The 18,369-nt window shown below is 36.4% G+C and overlaps 3 protein-coding genes across 6 annotated transcripts; 1 reads left to right on the forward strand and 2 right to left on the reverse strand.

Moving 5' to 3' along the window:
* Positions 1 to 1,560: 1,560 nt before the first annotated feature.
* On the forward strand, positions 1,561 to 5,212 carry LOC114745256 (uncharacterized). 4 transcript variants are annotated; one of them, XM_028933407.1, is made up of 3 exons: positions 1,561 to 1,665; positions 2,868 to 3,249; positions 4,331 to 5,212. In XM_028933407.1, the coding sequence occupies exon 3, from the start codon at positions 4,350 to 4,352 to the stop codon at positions 4,878 to 4,880; it is 531 nt and encodes a 176-aa protein (XP_028789240.1). In that variant the 5' UTR covers positions 1,561 to 1,665; positions 2,868 to 3,249; positions 4,331 to 4,349; the 3' UTR covers positions 4,881 to 5,212. The 4 variants fall into 4 exon arrangements, with proteins under 4 accessions (XP_028789240.1, XP_028789239.1, XP_028789243.1 ...); XM_028933408.1 differs by lacking the exon at positions 1,561 to 1,665 and adding an exon at positions 1,823 to 2,366; XM_028933406.1 differs by lacking the exon at positions 2,868 to 3,249.
* A 536-nt stretch (positions 5,213 to 5,748) lies between these two features.
* LOC114745258 (uncharacterized) lies at positions 5,749 to 6,075 on the reverse strand. The gene has a single exon (XM_028933412.1). The coding sequence runs from the start codon at positions 6,073 to 6,075 to the stop codon at positions 5,749 to 5,751; it is 327 nt and encodes a 108-aa protein (XP_028789245.1).
* Positions 6,076 to 15,273: 9,198 nt separating this feature from the next.
* On the reverse strand, positions 15,274 to 17,866 carry LOC114745257 (transcription factor MYC2-like). Its single transcript, XM_028933411.1, has one exon. It carries the CDS (start codon positions 17,617 to 17,619, stop codon positions 15,580 to 15,582), a length of 2,040 nt encoding a protein of 679 aa, XP_028789244.1. The 5' UTR covers positions 17,620 to 17,866; the 3' UTR covers positions 15,274 to 15,579.
* Positions 17,867 to 18,369: the final 503 nt, after the last annotated feature.

Raw genomic sequence — 18,369 nt, forward strand, 5'->3', positions numbered from 1 at the left:
TAATTATAAGCTTGTTAAAAACTTAATTAGGGTATGACATAATTATAAGGTCTTTTAATCCTTTTGAAACCATATGTCTCCACCATAATAGAGCATCATAAGGTCTTTTAATCCTATTAATACCATATTTAGTAGTCAAAACTTGATTTTATTTTAGTTTTGATATCTGAAATTTGAAACCAGTGGACTTGGTCCTTAAAATCTTGTTTTAGGGGCCAAAAACACTGTTTCAGAGACAAAAAAATGTTTATACATATTAAAATGAGATCAAACTCCAAGGATTAAAATTAAAACAAGGTCAAATTTTAATAACTATATTTCATAGACTTGTGTCAGACCTCAAACCTAGATTATCACATAAACGCCTGATATCCCCCCCCCCCCAAAAAAAAACCCAACCTTGAAGTGTATCTTTCCTGCAACTGAAAACGAGGTTTCAGTGAGTAAATTCTACCATGTCTTCAAATACAATAACAAGTAAAACAACCAAGATAAGAAAATCCAAGCTAACCCCTGCCAGCCTATGCAAGCACAAATCACAAATTGATAGATTGCAGCAACGATATACGACATATACTATTGGTAAAGCTTTCTCCTAAGTGTAATATATCATCAATATTAAACATCAAATGCTATTTAGGTAATAGGTTTGCTAGTTGATGACTCATCTCTTGCTTCCCTGATATGATCACGATTACATTTTTGTTTCTTGACCTCATCCAAGATTACAAATTGAATCACCCTCTGCCCCAGTCACAGATAATTTCCAATCTACTTTGTAGACTCTTAATGATATCTCCTTATGCATACCCATTTTTGAGTTCAGAAAAAACAGATGAAGTACTTCAGGAAGTAGGCAGACTATGGAGATTCTGGGCCATGCCATGAAAGTGGTGGCCACTGGGATTCACAGGACGACTGGGTTGAAGGAGTGAGACCAGAGAGAGCAAATAAAGTTGAGGGCCACAGAGCACGGTGCTGTGTGGTCTGGCCATGACAGATCCTACTAGGCTTCATGATACTGCTGTATCCTGTACACTTGCTTTGCAAAGTTAAGACCAATTAAAAGAATCCCAACTTCTTGTTCTTGATAAGACCTCTGATCTAATTGCCCTTGCTTGTAGTGCGTGTGTTAGTTCTTTTCATATGGCTTGCTCTCTAATCCGCAAAACCATTCACATTAAGGCGAACCTATCCTGTCTGAGGAAGCAGAAGCACACTCCTCGGAGGCTGTGTATTTGCTCTCCCTACATCGCCAGAGGGAAAAAAATATTATGCAAAGAATTCTTCACTGACCTTTGATCTTTGGGCTTAGCCATGTTTAGCCGTCTTGTATGCAATCGTGGAGAGGAAAATGTAAAGAGCTTGAGTAGGTTCGAACTCACGACCTTTTGGATGTCAAAAGTTGAAAAGTTGAACAACACACTTAGCACCTAGCCGCACCAACCCATGGACAGAATGAATCCCACCCTCCAAAAAAAAATATATATCCAGCTAAATTGGCCTTCCTTTTTCGGCTCCCGTCTTCGCGTCTACTTTTTCAAGTCTCGTTGTCTGTTTTCACCAACCCATATGAATAACTTCTCTCAGTTAGCGTGTAAAAGCTTCGTGTCACTCTGGGTATGTAAGAATCTCAAAGACCAAGTACAGATCTGCGTTCAGAAGGTAATGCGGCAGCTTTGTGCTTTCTTTCTTCACTTGCACCTATGGTTTCAAATTCATCTCAGTTTACCTTGAAATCTGTGTTCATATCCTGGGTTGTCTTTCTCTGATTACCGGACGGGAAATCCCCCGACCGAAAGTGTTCTCTTTCCGGTTTCTGCGGTTTTAGCGCAAACTTTTTGGTCCTGTTCTCTCGAACTATACATGCTTCTTGTCTGGGAAGTTCCTTTTTTTGTTTTATTTTCATTCCCGGATTTGCTGCTGCTTTCTCTTCTAAAGGCATTGTGCTGCGGCCTTTTAGTTTAGCAATTGATTCAAGTGGCCTTAAATTAGATGAATTATATGGAGTTGGAGCTGGCTGATTGCATATCTTTTTGTTGTAATGCCTTTGAATTAGTGGGGCGGGGATACGAGGTGGTGATGACTTTCTCATATTACTGATGCTTTCACATGCTACACCCACATCATAATGTATGCGTTTTTTAGGATCACTTGATAACCATGGCTTCAAATACTCATCTTAGATGATGTTAATTGTTGTCTTCGTCATGAAATATGGTGTTGACTAATATTAATCCCTATTTAATCGGAGGGATCACTGAACCACTGGATACAAATAGTGCCGTATCGATCGCATCAATGCCCAATTAAGGCATGATTGCATGAACTATCCTGAAGGCAACTTTAGAAGCACTTCCAGACAAGTAATGCCACTCTACTTGAAATTATAGTTTGCTTACTAGTTTATGATCTTCTTCTATAAGTTGTATGTCCTAATTTAGATCTGGTTATGTTGACATAAGATTGATAAATAAAGGAGGTTTCGCTTATTTGTATTGTTGGATGATCAAGAATAATGAGGGAGAGAAAGATACTGGAGGTTGATTAGTTAAACAATACTCCCTCTGCATCCTAAATCCTAAACATAAGACTCATTTTGTAGTGTAATTTACACTACAAATGGGTCTTACTTTTAAGACTTGTATAACTGAGTTGTCTGAAAAATGGATTAGAATTAAGGAATTAGAATAAAAGGAGATTGAGAGATTTGATGGGAATATTCTGGGATTCGCAATATCGCTTGCCTTGACTACTAGTACGCTTAAATTCTTTAGGGGTCAAAATTGAGCATCTTGATCCGTGCAATAGAGATGAATTTTACATTAGCAATCAAGAGCCTAATACAATCCTTCTCCTTTATCCAGGCTTGGACTAGCTAGTCTCGATGGAGCATCTTGTTCTTGACAATTTTTGCCTTCTCTCTATGTGTGTGCACACTAGCACGCGCATGATGCGCTTTTGTTGATAGGACTAGTAGCAATTATTTTTAATCATGTCAACAGCAATGCCTCCAGAAAAGTGAGTGGCTTGAGTACCTGTGGGATAAAGTTGAATAGGCCACTGAAGAGCTGTGGATTGAAGAGCTTGAGAAGCCTTCTTATTGAGTTTAACAGAGCAGCCAAGAGAAGGCCAACAAGTATTTAACAGATTAAAGACAACAGAGAGCTGTATCAAAAAGAGAAAAAAGACTCTAGAGAGCTGTCCATAGGAGAAGAACCTGAGGAATGTTAACGAGGTTGCTGCCATGTAAGAGTTCTAGAAGCTGTCATGCTCTAAGGGTTTACTAGTAGCCCGGATTGTTGCAATGTTTCACCGACCTTCCTTTTTGAGCTGTGGAACAATGTTTTCTAGATGAGCAAATGAAAAATCCATGCTTCATTTTATGGGAGAGAGTTGGATAACCAAATTCAAGAATAATTGATTGAATTGATTTAAAGAAAAAAAAGTAATTAACAAGAGAAAGAGGCAGAGGAGTGTTGACTGATCAGCAAATATGATTGAGTGAGTTATCAATGAACTAATCAGGAGTGCATGAGAATGAGACTGAGTAATGAGAAATTTGCTGTATCATGGCCCTTGCTGGCCAGATCCACTAGTATAAATGAGATGTTTAGGGGCTAAGGTTGAAATCGTTACAGTTTTCAACTTAATCTCATCTCCTTTCTCCCTTTTGCTGAAACCAGCATTTCTTCTTTAATAAGTTGCATTTTTTCTTTGTTTCTTTATATTTAAACTCCTCTGAAAAGCGGAATTTCAAGGGTTGTCATTCTAAAGTCATTTTGTTTCACTTGACGATTTTGAAGGGAAGCTTGTGTCATGGAAAGATTTTTTTTTTTTTTTAAGGATATTAAATGCTTTATGTTGATGGGGTTAGTTTTAGTTTGATTTGTGTTATATTATCTCATCATTGCAGATGGTGACATCTTTTGTTATGCTTAATTCTTCAAATACCGCGTTTTTCTCTTAAATGTCATGTTCAGACAATTATCAGGTCCAAAGAAATTTATTAGTCATCTCTACCTCTTTTGGCTCTAATAACATATGTTTCCATTTTTTTTCTTTCTTTGTTTTCCGGGAATTTTTTTTTATTTAGTGAGTTCCCAATGAAGCGGAGGCACTGATTGGATCCCAAAAACTTTTTCACTATCCACTGCAGAATGCTGCTCTTTAGGGCATTTAGTTGCTACAATGTCCTTTGTTCATTGGCTAGGATACTATGTGATAAGCTAGGATGGAGAGGTTACTAAATGAGAGTATGACATATCTGCATAGAGTGGAATGCATATAAAACGATTGTGTAATATCTCATTTCACTTGATGTCTGCAGATGCTAAGATGCTAATCCCATGCTGAAAATGGAAAACAAGCAAACTGTGAGTGCTGGTGGAACACAAGATAAGTCTATGATGAAGCCTATTGACCAAAGAGCCCATATTAAAGGCCGAAGTGACATCCTGACTCGACGCCTAAAGAATCGAGAGCGTCAACGTAGATACAGAGCCCGTAAGCGTCTTGAAGCTGAAACCAAGAAGTCTTCTGTGGCAAGAGACATCACACCCATAACACCACAAGAGGAACCACAATCAACAGGCAATCACAATCTTATGACCCGCGTATATTGTAATAGAGATTGGAAAAAAGATGCAAGACGGGCTCACGCTCTTAAACGTGAAGAAGTGACACCTAATGGATCTATTGATCATATTACCAAACTAGCCAGTGAACCTGAAGCAGCACGCTTAGCCTCTGGGAAGGCAGACATGACGCAGGAAAGGGAAAGCCAGTCTGGATCTCCTGTTGTTGTTAACAATGAAACTCCTAGAACTGTACTGAGTCGAAGAGACTGGAAAGCAGAAGCTAGAAAAAAGAAAAACTAGTATTATTCCCTTTTTCTCTAAAAAGATTCACTCTGCGCAGTGGTCTTTTGTTGTATAATAGACATTATATGATGTAAAAGAATGCTGCATTAAGATATGTTAAATACCTGAATTTTACTGAGGTTCATACGAGGAAGTTATTGTGTAATTTGCGAATTTTTTCTGTTGCAGATGTAGAAGACCATTGTAAGACACGCCTAGCTTAGTTTAGAATCTCTGATCTTTTTGTAGCAAGAACTATATCGGAAGATCATCTTCGCAGAATGTTGTGGTGAAACGTTCATTAGACTGCCCTCTGTGTTAAACAAGATAAGGTTTGAAGTTTGCCTTAACTATTGCAAGTAATCATCAGGTCATCGAGAAACAAAAGAAACCACTTACCTGTGTCTGCCATTTATCTGTTTCCTCCCTGCGTAAACACCCTACTTGCCCTCTAAACAACGACATGACATGTGATGTCATTTGCGTCCATTCATTTGTATTGCCTTAATTACGCCACTCTCATGAATGATTTTTAGTTTTTTTACACATATAATGCAGTTTACGTTGCAAAAAGCTTAAAAAGTCCACGTAATGCGGAAATTGCGTTCATAAGCGGAGGCTGCATACGCGAGAAAGTTAAGGGATATGTATTATATTGCAAATTAAGGCGTAAAAAAAGCAGCTTGATGAGTTTGTATCAAGCGCTTGAAACACCGATTTACAATGCACAAACCATCCCACCCCTTTGAATATGCACGTTTTGAGTCATCTCATTCTCCCGTCAGCATCGATGTATCAATGAATCAAAATATATAAATGAATGAAATGGCTGAAGAAGAAGAAAGGTATGAATCATTCTGAATGCTTTGACAGATGATTAATCAATTTAGGGGCACATGAACCCCTCCTCATTCTTTCCTGCCAAATCCTCAAAACTCCAGTCTCTTCTCATCCCAGGGCTCCTCACCAGCCTCGGCTCGACGCTGCCCGGAAAAGCAGCAGACCCTGTACTGTGAGCACGGCGATGTTCTCTCTTGATCTTCACCAAAGGTTCTTGTCTTCGATCTTGATCTTCCAGAGCAATATTCCCCGACCATGTTCTCTCCACCGGCGTACAACGCACTTTCCTAAGGCCGGGCTTTTCCGAGGAATACTCCCTAAAAGAATCTGTCTTCTGAAGAACCTGGCTGCAGGTAAGACAGCTTAGACTCATTGTTTTGCTTGCGTTCCAAGCAACAAAATTAAGCTCTTCTTTCTGGGCTGGTGAATATGGGAGGATTGAAGGGAGATGGTGGGTGATGAATGAAGTGGGGTTGTGAAACGTGGATTATATATAAGCTACATTGAGGGGATGACGTATGAGAAGATGAATGAATGCAACTGATATTCGTTAAGGAAAGAACAATAGGTTGCTATATTTGGTTCTTATCCGTAATTTCTGATATGGTTTTGATATTGTATAGTCATATCTTGTTATTTTTGGGGTCAAACTATTTTGCATTCTGGAATAATAAAGATGATGCAATTTACAGTTTTGAGATGGATTTGAAATCACTGTCTTAACGGCCAAATTTTGACACCCTTTGATGTAAATTTTACATGGCTGCGTCATTAAGTATTGTTAGGTATTTGGTCGTGCGCTTGAACTAACTAAATATAGATCATCTGCATTCTCACCAAACAGAATGTTAAAATTTTTAATTCTGCATTTGAATTGTAGTGACAACTAATAATTGATCACCGGGGGGTTGCAAAATCATGCTCTTTTGGGGCAGAAAAGTAGGATATTTGAACATGGATATTTTATCTAAAGTATAAATTTCGAAATCTGATATAGTTATGAGGAGAATTTTCCTGTCAAAAAAAAATTCCTAATATGTGAATTTTTAAGCTATGATCATAAATTTCGTAACAAAAAAACATATCGTTTCTAATATGTGAATTTTTAAGTAATGATAATACTTTTGTACAGTACAACTAGAAATCTAGAATGTGATTTTAATTTAATACTCCCTCCGATCCTAAATATAAGACCTATTTTGTAGTGTAAATTACGCTGAAAAATAGATCTTATATTTAGGACCAGAGGAGTAGCATGTTTATAATACTACATCCGATACTTAATATAAGATCCAATGAACTAATTTGGAGAGAATAAGAAAGTTATTTAATTACTTAATTATAACATTTTACATGGTCTCTATCAATTTATCAAGAAACAAAAAACCGGACCAGACATTAAACCGGTTAAGGTAGTGGTTCAAGAGTTAGTGGGTAAAACCAAGGTCCAACTAGGATCAAACTGGTCATATTAAAATAATATAATCTAATTAAAAATAACAAAATACAATAACTATAATAATCACTAATAACAAAATACAAGAAAATACAATAATAGTTTGATTGTAACAATAACAAAGTATAACAGTATTGAAAATTTTAATCTTTATAATTCCTTAATAACCAAAATTAATAATTATTGATACCAAATTCATCATTAAAATTCATTCAAATCCATAATGACTAAGATATTAGGAGCTAAATGAAAAAAAATAAGATCAATAGTAGTATAATTATCCAAACCGGCTCATCACAAGTTCACACTGATTTTTACCACCGGTTCACTCCTAGTTTGACTGGTTTGCCACCGGGTCAATTTGTGGCCAGTTTGGTGCTTGAACCAAATTGAACCACTAACCAGTTGACTAGTTTTTCGGTTACACTGGCTGGTTCGTTCCAGTTTTTTATTCATTGCAATTTATAAGTGAGGTAAATTAGTTTTAAAAAATGATAAATATAAATACTTTAAATTTTAAAGTAATTTTTTTAAATTAGTCAACCGAGTCTTGTATTAAAGACCGAAAGTAATAGCATTTATTGTTCAACTAATATAATTATTTTTTTTTTTAATTGCGCACTAACTTTCTTTAATTAGAACACACAGCATTACATAACCGTGTGTGTCATTGAGCGTAATAGTAAATAATTAAATACTATTGATATGGCCTCGGACTAATTGATAGTGATACCATGTGGCAGTTACTCCTTACTTCATAGGCATCAATATGACTTGCGGGGTATTTGGAATACCCCATAATTACTTTTCAGAAGTACTTTTCTGCAAATCGAGACAAACTCCTCCACATATTTATTTCGTATACCGTAAAAATATTTTTGAAACCATGATTTTGTTCTTACCCAAACACCCCTTTAGTAATGTGCTTTTGAACTCTGATTTTACATATAAATGATATATATATACACACACACGTGCACAAACTAAAAGGGGGATATTTATAGTCTTTGTAAAAAGGATTTTCGGTTCAATATGAAATTTTGAGTTCGAGTCTATGTAAATTAAAAATATATATATTTTTGAGAGAGCTGCCCCTGGTAATACTCAAATATGACCTGGTCAAATACTTATATCAAAGATTAATTGATGACAACTCACGAAAAAAAAAAAAGTTTCATAGCGTATATCAACACTTTGGTGTTTAATCCAGCACCTTGTTGCATTATATTTCTTTTTTATCATCTTATTATTCTACTATTTACTTTATTTCTGTTAGTCTCTTTATTTTTCTCAATACTTTAATTTCTGCTTCTGTCATTTTATTATTGTGACCCCCTAATTTTGTATGCTTTATTTTTTTAAGTATCATTTTGCCTTTTCATAAAATTTATAAATAAAAAGAAAAAGCAGAAGAAGAAAGCAGTGTCCTAAAATGGTCAAAGTCGCTATGGTTGGAGCTATAGCTGGTTATCCGGCTAGGCTACCGGGTTGTCCAAGTAAGACCCTTTTTTCCCGTCATGGGGTCAAGCTTTGAAAAATGGGTTATATGAGCAAAAAAGGACTTTAGAGCCCATCCCTAATTAGGGGTGAGAAAAACAAAACCGAATTTAATTTCAGTTTTTCGATTCAGTTATTTCGACTTTTGGTTATATATTCGGTTTTTATTTTTGTAATAATTCGGTTTCGGAATTTAGTTCGGTTAGTTAAAAAAATTTTTGGTTCTAACCAAAAAACCGAAATAAATATATTATATATTTGTATTTAATAAATATTATTATAATAAATATATATGTAGATTTATGTGAACTCTTTAAATATATTTACATTCAATAAATATGGTTATAATAAATCACATTAAATGATGAAATATTTAATAATTAATGGTTGTAATTGTGTTTTATTATTATTATTAATTTAAAATCACTTCCATATTTATATATTTCGGTTAATCGGTTAACCAAACCTGTAACATTCCAAAAAAAAACAAAAAAAAATATATTATATAATATTTTATTATTATTAAATAATAATATTTTATTAATTTAAAAAAAAAACAATACACCCCCAACTTTTCCACCAAAGTTGGTGGAAAAGTAGGGTGAATTGAAGGCGAAGAAGAATTTCGATCGGGTAATTAAAGAGGGAGGAGGAAAAAATGGCGAAGGATAATAAATGAAGGCAGAAAAACTTGGGGTGGACGGTTGAAATGAGAATGATAAATAGAGGAGGGAGTATTACGTAGAATAGAGAAAGAGAGGGTGAGAGACGCAGGAAGAAAAACAAAGAACAAGAGAGTGAGTGAAGATTTCTGCAAGGACGTGCTAGCATTTGGGGATCATATAGGTACATTAAACACTTCTTTCTATTAAATTTTTTCTTATGAATATTTCCTATATATTTAGAGCTTTATATTAGTAGTATCATTATAATGTTTGGAGAAAATTTTGTGATTTGGGTATAGAGTAAGTATTGAGTTTCGAAGATATTTGACCGTAGGAATTTAAAGATTTATTATTAAGAAATTTTAATCGGTTTAGATTTGTCAATTTAGTACCTATGGTATTTAAAATCAAATTTATTTTGTTGAAAAATCTGTCACTTATGATATATATCATATTTATACCGATTAAAATTAAGTTAAATAATTTATTTGGGTTGTTTGATATATTATTAAAATTTTAATCGGTTTATAGTTGTTTATTGATTGTTTTGAGAATTTTAAACTAAGATTTTGGTTAGAAAATGTATCATTCAAGATATATAGAATGTTTTTACCGATTAAATTTAAGTTAAATAACTTATTTGGGTTACTTAATGTATTATTGATATTTTAATCGGTTTAAAATGTAAAATAGGTTAAGACTATATTATTAGAAAAATTTTGAAATTGGAAACTTAAGTTATAAATTGAGATTCTTACAATATTAGATAAAAACAACATTTTATAAATATTTATAATTTAAATGAGTTATTTGGGTAGAGAAAAATTGTTATTTGAAGTAAGAATTTTTTTTGGATAGTAAATATATGTATAGATATTATTAATAATAAATTCTATGTAATTTAAGTTAATTATTTGTATGTATATTAAATTGTATCTATATTATTTGTAGATTATCTTGTACTTCGGAGTTTGTAATTTGCGTTCTTATTTCTCAAGCTGTGAGGTTAAGCTTGGAGTAGAGGTAACCGGGGTTAATTTATTTTATATACATGCCTTGGGATTGTAAGGTGTTTATTATGTTTTTATTTTCTCCAGTTAATTTGTGAAAGTATGCCTATGAATAAAATATATATATTTTCTTATATGACGAATTTTGGTGAAGTGGGAAGTTTGTTGATTTAAGTATGCTTGAGTTGTGCTTTATTGTAAATTTTGTTTTCTTGTGGTGCTGAATTTAATTTACTAATATTTTGTTATTGAAAAAAAAATGATGGAAATGTGTCGTATTTTGTTTGAAATTATATCATCTTACTTTGAAAAATTATGAGATTTTTAATATATATATATATATATATATTGTGACTATACATGGGGTTCATATGTGGAGGTTGGGATTTTGTTATGTGGAGAATAATTGTTCTTGAAGTCCGCGCGGCATGCCTACACTATTGATCCCAGTGTTTGGCCTTTTTGTTAGACCCCTGTAGTTCCTCCTTTTCCTTGGCCCGGAATTGAGAACGAACTCTTGGGTATACACCTCTTGCACCATAGTCCATTCTTGGGCGGTGTAGGTACAGGAGGGGGCCCGTTGCTTGATGTGAATGGGGTGACCTTTGGCCGGGTTACTCAGCACAGAAAGCCCGGGTCCTTGTCAAGGAGTCATAAGGAGGAGCAAGGTGATGGGAGGGCATATTTCATTGTGTTGTTGCATATACGTACTTTTATATGAATTGTGTTGTGGATGGAGAGATATACTCTTTTTATGTGATTGTATCTATTAAAGTATCATTTATTTCTTAAACTATATTTAAGCACTACTTCACCAACTTACCATCCTACTTGTATATGTCATAAATTAATACTTGGTTACTGGGACTTTACGTCTCACCCCGCTATTCATCAATACTTTTCAGGAGAGCCATCTAGTTTGGCTCGACGTGAAGGGAAGAAACCAGAGGCATAGGTGAGCATAGCCTAGTAGTCTTTTGGTTTAGGCATGTAATGTTATGTATATTGCCATCTTAGGGCCCACGACTGTGTTGACGTATACTTTCTTTTGTTTGGATGACTGTATTTGATGGAATACTGTTAAAATGGCTGCAGGCCATAAGAATCTGCTGTGTGCGATGTATGACTTATGGGCTGGGTTGAGCACCCTGTGTTTCTTGTGCCCTAAGTCTTTGTGGGATGAATATTATGTTGGGCTTGTGGGCGGTTACTGTGCCTTGAGGTTTTGTTCTACATTGTTAAACCCATGGGTGTTTTATGCATCCTGAGCTACTTGGAACGTTTTCGAAATAAGTCAAACTCTTTATAACCATGGTAGTATTTTAACACTCTAACTCAATTCTTTTTCTACCATGGTTATCATTTTAAAAATGGTTTTATAATTATATATTAAGAAGAGGTCTTTTCAAAACCGAAATATTTCGATCAATTCAGTTTTGGTTAGTTCAGTTATCGGTTTCGGTTTGGTGTTTAAAATTTGTTATATTCAGTTATTCGGTTAATTCGGTACCAATAACCAAACCGAAAAACTGAATACTCACCTCTATCCCTAATAAGCCTGTAAAAGACCGCAAGGAGGGAGAGCAAGGAAAACAAGGAATTTTTTTTTTAGTAGTTATCCATTATATTTTAAAAAATTTTATTACACTAAAAAAAATGAAACTTAAATTCTTTGCCATATCCGATTGGAAGAATTAAAATGTAAATATCTATCTTCCAAGGTACCCAACTGCCGTTGCAATCTTCCTTAAATTAAATATTGTTGCATATTTAATATAAAAGTCAGTTGGTATGGGTTAGAAGGGATTTATTACTCTTCCGATCCTTAATATAAGACCCATTTAACTAATTTGATTAGATCAAGGAAGTTAGATAAATTAGTTAATTATAAGAAAAGTGACACATTTTTTCTTAAAATATCATAATCATCTTTCTTAATACCCCATCTCCCTCTTCTACTTGATTATGGTTGAGAGAGTATTCATAGGGGTAATTTAGAAAAAATTAATAAATATGATAAATGAGTTTTATATTTAGGATCAAAACCAACTCAAGAATTGGGTTTTATATTAAAGACCGGAGGAATATATAATTATATCCATGATGACTTCAGGGCCCTCACGTACAAATATTATTGGATGTGGGGTTCTGGCTATTTGTTATTTATGTAAAAAAAGTGTGTTTAGCGTGCATAATACTTTAGGCATTGTTAAAGAAAATGGGTTTAATTAATTAAAGTGCTACTTTTGGTGGCATCTCTCCTTCGTTCATTTTTCTTTAATTTAGGTCTAAATCATTCTCCAACTTCTCTTTAGCAACCTAGTCATTGACTAAACACTCGATCCACCCAATATTCCCAAAAAAAAAAAAAAATGGGGCACAGAGCAAATTGTTTATGTTGGTTTTTCTCCAAAAAAGAAAAATATTCCTGTCGAAATCATTCAATGTAAGCAACCAAACCGTGGAAATCTTAAATAATCATTTAAAAACTAAAATTAGAAAGAAAAAAGAAAGAAAGACAAAGAAAATCGAATCTCTTATAAATTATTCCTCCAATCCTAAATATAAGACTCATTATGTAGATTTATATATTTAGGACCGGAGAAGTACATAATATCTTTAGTAGATTTATATCTGACACTTTTTTTTTGCCAGTTGGGAATCTACACCCGTGACATGCTTATTTTTCATCTTTCTCATAGGCTTTCCCTTTAAAATAAAATAAAAAACTTCATTCTGTAATAACCACTAATTTTTTATTCCATGGTGTCCAGATCAGAAGGGTTCACATGGGGAAATTCAAAGTTCAAACCATTAGAAGGTTAAAAGCTTATTTGGATTGATTTTTGTAATTTTAAAAGTTCTTGAAAACTAATTTACGAACTTAAAAATTAAATTGAGCCAAAAGAAATTATGTTTGGATTAACATTGAAATCAGATGATTTTTTTTTCAAAAGTCAAGTTAGGCTTCAGAGACACAGTTTAGAGCTTTTGGATTACGAAAGTCAGTGTTTAAATTAAATTTTTGTATAGAAATATATCTAAACATAAAATATTACACTAATTGATTTTTATTCAAATTTCAATTCACAAAATATGGTTGGGATAAAGCGAATTGTAATCTAAACAAGCCCTAATTTTTGTGGGCGCGTGAGCATAAAAGTAGTGGGCCCAAGAACAGTGCACCTGATGGGCTAATTAGGTTGATCTCATCATGTTGTTTAATTAATTTCTGTATTTTGTCTTTCATAGGAAGGAAGGTTGCTTATTCAGCTTAATCCCAGGTTGGCGAGGGGACTGATAAGAAGGGTATAAGGCTATAAATACAGTAAACCCCACTTGGTAATTTGGTGGGGTGTGTTAAACACAGTGTTTTGAAGCCATAAAAGCTCCACCACTAGATATAATTGATCTGTTATGACCAAAAAAATCATAATTGATCTATTAAAAACAAATATTGATTATGAGGGACGATCAAGGTTTAAAACATAAATCAGTAATACTCCTTGGCTCCAATTACTTATGTCCATTATGGTCATTTGTCATTTTAAAATATTATCATTAAATTATAAACCTATATGAGAGATATGAAGACACATAGCCATGTCTGATTGGTCAACAAAAGATAATGAATATAAGGAACTTAGATGCAACTATTCTCTAAAATACAAATGCATTATCATGGGTTGGTGGGTGATGTGAAAAGGAGAAGAAAACATCCCAAGCAGGTCTGTGCTGTGGATATTGATTATATTCAGCAGCAAAATCCTTGAGCTCTCATGTACTCTTTTAGTTCTAAATATAAGATTTTTTTTTTATAGTTTAAATTACATTATAAAAAAAGTCTTATATTTAAAGTCGGAGGATTATAAACATTTGTCTGTTTGTTTGTGGGGCACTACACAGCGAAGCATTTTCAGTTATCCAACTCTCTTTCATTTTAGCCACACATTAACTAAGCAACAGGGCTTATTCATATCCGCAGCAACACAAGTAACGGCGTGCTACCAAATGTCCATGATTAATTAATGTTCCTGACAACCAAAGGTCGTTTGATCTTCAATGCATCCATCTGCGCGGTAAATTGAGTTTGCCAGATACCATAATAAAACAAAAGAAAAATATGGTTTTGGCAGATATATTGTCCAGCTTTTATCAGACATATATGCACATTATGACATCATTTAAGAGGACGAATCCCATAAATGGAACCGCAACTTGAGGTGATTTCAACAGCCAGTAATTACCTATTAGCTATTATATTTTGTTACAAACAAATAAGGAAAGCAAGAAACAGCATGAGGGGAAGACCGAAGAACAAGTCATCTCTTCCTTTTTAGGCTCTCTTTCTAACGCTGGCAGTAATTCCTGGAACACACAGCAAAACCTGATATCCGACCAATTCTGGGGGCAAATGAGGATCGGATGCATTTTCTTTCCATATTCCTACGAAGCCTGTCGGTGAATATTCAGTGTCCAAACGAACGGGTTGGGATGGGGAAGGAATGAGGTGGGGTCAACACTTAACTGGTTTGTAGTTACCACAAGAAAAATCTCAAGTCACTGGGAAAAACAAAACCAAGAGCTCCACCAGTTCGAGAGAGCGAGGAAGTCAAACACGAAAATAGACCCTAGATGTGGATGCTCATAAAAGAAACAAGCACCAACAGAAACAGAAAGGGAAAGGTTGAAGCATTTTTCACATGGCTGAAAAGGGAACCACCAGCTTGAGCAACCACATCACTGTTTTCCCAACATACATCAGACAATAGAACTTCAACAGAACTTGGACAGATTCAAGAAAGTTTCTTCTAACTTCAACAGAACTTGGACAAATTCAAGAAAGTTTCTTCTTTTAAATTAATTCTTGACGCAGAGTGTTGGAGACTTGGCATCTGTATTAACAGTGATCGGCCTACTGTAAGATGGATAATGCGCAGAGATTTGATGAGGTTCAAGTTTATGACATTATATGTACAATCTAGACAGACAATATTGGCACAAAAATACTCAGTTTTCACTCACTCGGAACTACCTACTTTTGCCCACCACATAAACCATGGAAAATTACCTCAAAATTAAATAGATATAGCTACCCAAAAAAAATACAAAGACAGACAATGGAACAGTAGTGGATTTTACAGGGATTGCCAGCTACAGGGAAGCCTTAAAATTGTCCCGGAGTCCTACATCAAGAGGATGAAGACGAGATACACTAATCAAAACCTATCCCCAGTGTTGTGGAGGACTTATCGAACATCTCCAACCTCGGACGCAAGTGCTAGCCGGAGCTGCTCCTGTGTGTAAAATCGACTTCCCATCTTTACAGTGGCTTGTTGGATCATCAGATCATTCACTACCGACACACTCGCGTGGTTCACTTCCAGGTCTAGCTCCTGTAAAGCGGCCATCAATCTCGCTGCCGGATGGTTCCTCTTGCTACATTGGATTCGAATCATTGCATCCCAACCTATGATCTTCACATCGATGTCTAAATCTATTAGCTTGCCGTTTACTTGGTTGTTTGAGGTCTTTTGTTCTTTGTCTGGTGGGGGTGCACGAGAATCTTTACTAGTGGCCTGCTCGAGTTCCTTCTTGACTGAATCCAGCTGCTTCTGTAAATCATTATTGTTCAATTCTAAATTCTGGAGCTTCGACTTGAGCTCGTTGATGTAAGATATGGCGTCGCCCAGAAGCGATGCTTTGTCCATTTTTGACACGTTTGGGACTACGGCACGAAGTGCGTAGAACCTCTGGTTCAGCTTCTCTCTCCTCTGCCTCTCTGCTTCAACGTGATTCAGAGGCTCCTCCCTGCCATTCGCCGGCTTTCGTCCTCTTTTGCGAGGTCGCTTTTCTAGTTCTACCACTCTGCTACTATCCGCTTCCTTCACCACCGAAGCTTCAAGATCCGAGTGATCGGAATCGCCGCCGCCGCCAGAAGACTTCATGTTAGAAGTGGGCAAAACCACACCGGAAGTAAACGAGAGCATCCCTTCATCGTTACTACCCTTGGAAGTAGGTGACTTCCTCTTCTTGTTGTCTTCTGCGACGAATGGACTCTGTCCTGTAAAGAAATTCCCATTCCCACCATAAGAGTTCCTCTTGCTATCCCCAAAGTTCAAAATTTCACCTGATTCCGGCTTCAAGGAATGCATATTCCCGTTCTTTAGGCCGTTTCCGTCGAACCCATATTCAGAAAAGTTCAACTCCTTCGAGAAGAACCCCTGGCTCTGCGATTGCTGTGCCGGTTGCCGTTGCTGGTTACCATATTGAGTATTCGGGACATGAACAACACTTGGTGCTTCAGTTAAAGTACTCGAAACAGGGGTTTCAAACTGCATTGGCTTAGCAACTGACTGGATGTTGTGACTGTTATTCGAGCTCGGAACGGACGCCGGAACAGTGGCGTTGGTCGAATCTCTGATTTCAATTCCAGAAGACGGATCGTTAAGCCAAAGCGAGGAAGGGTCGTTCTCACCTTGATCGGCATTAGGAGTCATGAGAGGCCACGAACCAATTTCGGGATTGTTGAAATTGAACCATACTTTCACCTTGTTCATCAGATCCGAGTTCTGGAAAATCAATTCAGTGGATCCCAGCTCCACCACCCCATTCGCCGATGGGATACAAACCAAAGTCCGAAGCCCGAAAACCTGGCCCTGTCTCGCTCTTTCGCAGGTCGAAGCCGCCAGCCTCTCCCCACCGGTGATCCAGACAGGGGTAGAATTGTAGAAGGCCTGACCCGGTAACCCGTCGCCGTTGACAAACGATTGAGTCATGGAAACGAGAAAGAACCACTCCGTATCGGTGACTTCTTCGTCCACGGCGTCGTCGCTGGGGGCAGAGGATCCAGAAATGAGGGAATTCAGCTCGCGTAGAACCTTCTTCCGGTGCTCCTGCTCCGCCGCAGACGACAGCGTTTTGGCCTTCCCTTTTCCTTTATCTTCCTCCCCTTTGTAGTACCCATCGCCCCAGCCGAGCAAGGACGCGCCGGAGTAGTCGTACGACGATTGCCAAAAGATAGCATAGGTCCAGCTCTCTCTGGCACCTTCAATCAAAGCCAGAAGGCGCTGCTGAAGGGTTTCTTGATTGAAGAGAGCAGCGGAAGACTGAGACTGAGGAAGAGGCTTGGTGGGGTCGGGTCCAGGAGTAGTAGTGGAAGCAGAGGACTGGGGCTGAGGCGGAGCAGGCCAGAGCACGGATAGATCGGAGCTCATGAAAGCCTCCATAACGGAGGAGTTGTCATCGGACCAAAGGTTCATAGTCGGCGGCGACCTATAGTCTGTCATTCATCCACCAGTTAGCCTGAAAAAAACCTCAGACGAAGAGAGAAAGACAGGTCCTGAGGAAGTTTCTGAGAGGAGGGGAGTAGAGAGAGAGAGAGAGTGTGTGGCGGAAGTGGAAGAACAAGGGAGAGACGGAAGAGAGTGAGGCAGCTAGTGGTTGAGGGTGGATTTGGGGTTCATTTGGATTTTGGAGTGAATTTGGGTTGAATTTTAGGTTAAAAAAGAAGGGACACAGGGAAGAGGACGGAGGGGCGAAGCAAGAAAGAAAGTGGCCTCTAGTAAAAAGGCATGGCGATAATCGGAGACACATGCTGGAAAAGACGGCGTTTTAATCCTGCTATTGTAAGATTAATTAATAATTAACTCCGGGTTCCCCGAAAACCAATTATTGCAGTATTAAATTCGTCAATACTGCCCTTGGCAAAAAAAATTCGTCAATACTGCCCTCTGATAAACGCTTCCTCTCATGCCTTAGATAATTAATTTATTCAGGCAAAAAATTAAATTAATTATTTTTGTAAATACTCTTTTTGTGGCAATTACAAGTCATTTCTAATTAATTGTCACACACCAATAAAAAGCAAGTAAAAATGTTAGATTTTTAATATTATTCTTATTAGCTATATTAACCACTAACATTATATTAATTTTTATTCTTTTTCACTATCCTTATTAAATACGAATACCTTCTAGTTAATGGCTTGTAGTAATAAGAACTAAGAGGGAGTAGTGGCTTGATTTTTCTCAAGCACC

This window comes from Neltuma alba, unplaced genomic scaffold (genome assembly GCF_004799145.2).
Source record: "Neltuma alba isolate B1F8T4 unplaced genomic scaffold, ASM479914v2 tig00004577_pilon, whole genome shotgun sequence".
Lineage (NCBI taxonomy): Eukaryota > Viridiplantae > Streptophyta > Magnoliopsida > Fabales > Fabaceae > Neltuma > Neltuma alba.

Bases quoted from the DNA above. Each gene is read 5' to 3' on its own strand.
- LOC114745256 (XM_028933407.1), top strand. From the start codon at position 4,350: ATGCTGAAAATGGAAAACAAGCAAACTGTGAGTGCTGGTGGAACACAA.
- LOC114745258 (XM_028933412.1), bottom strand. From the start codon at position 6,075: ATGAGTCTAAGCTGTCTTACCTGCAGCCAGGTTCTTCAGAAGACAGAT.
- LOC114745257 (XM_028933411.1), bottom strand. From the start codon at position 17,619: ATGACAGACTATAGGTCGCCGCCGACTATGAACCTTTGGTCCGATGAC.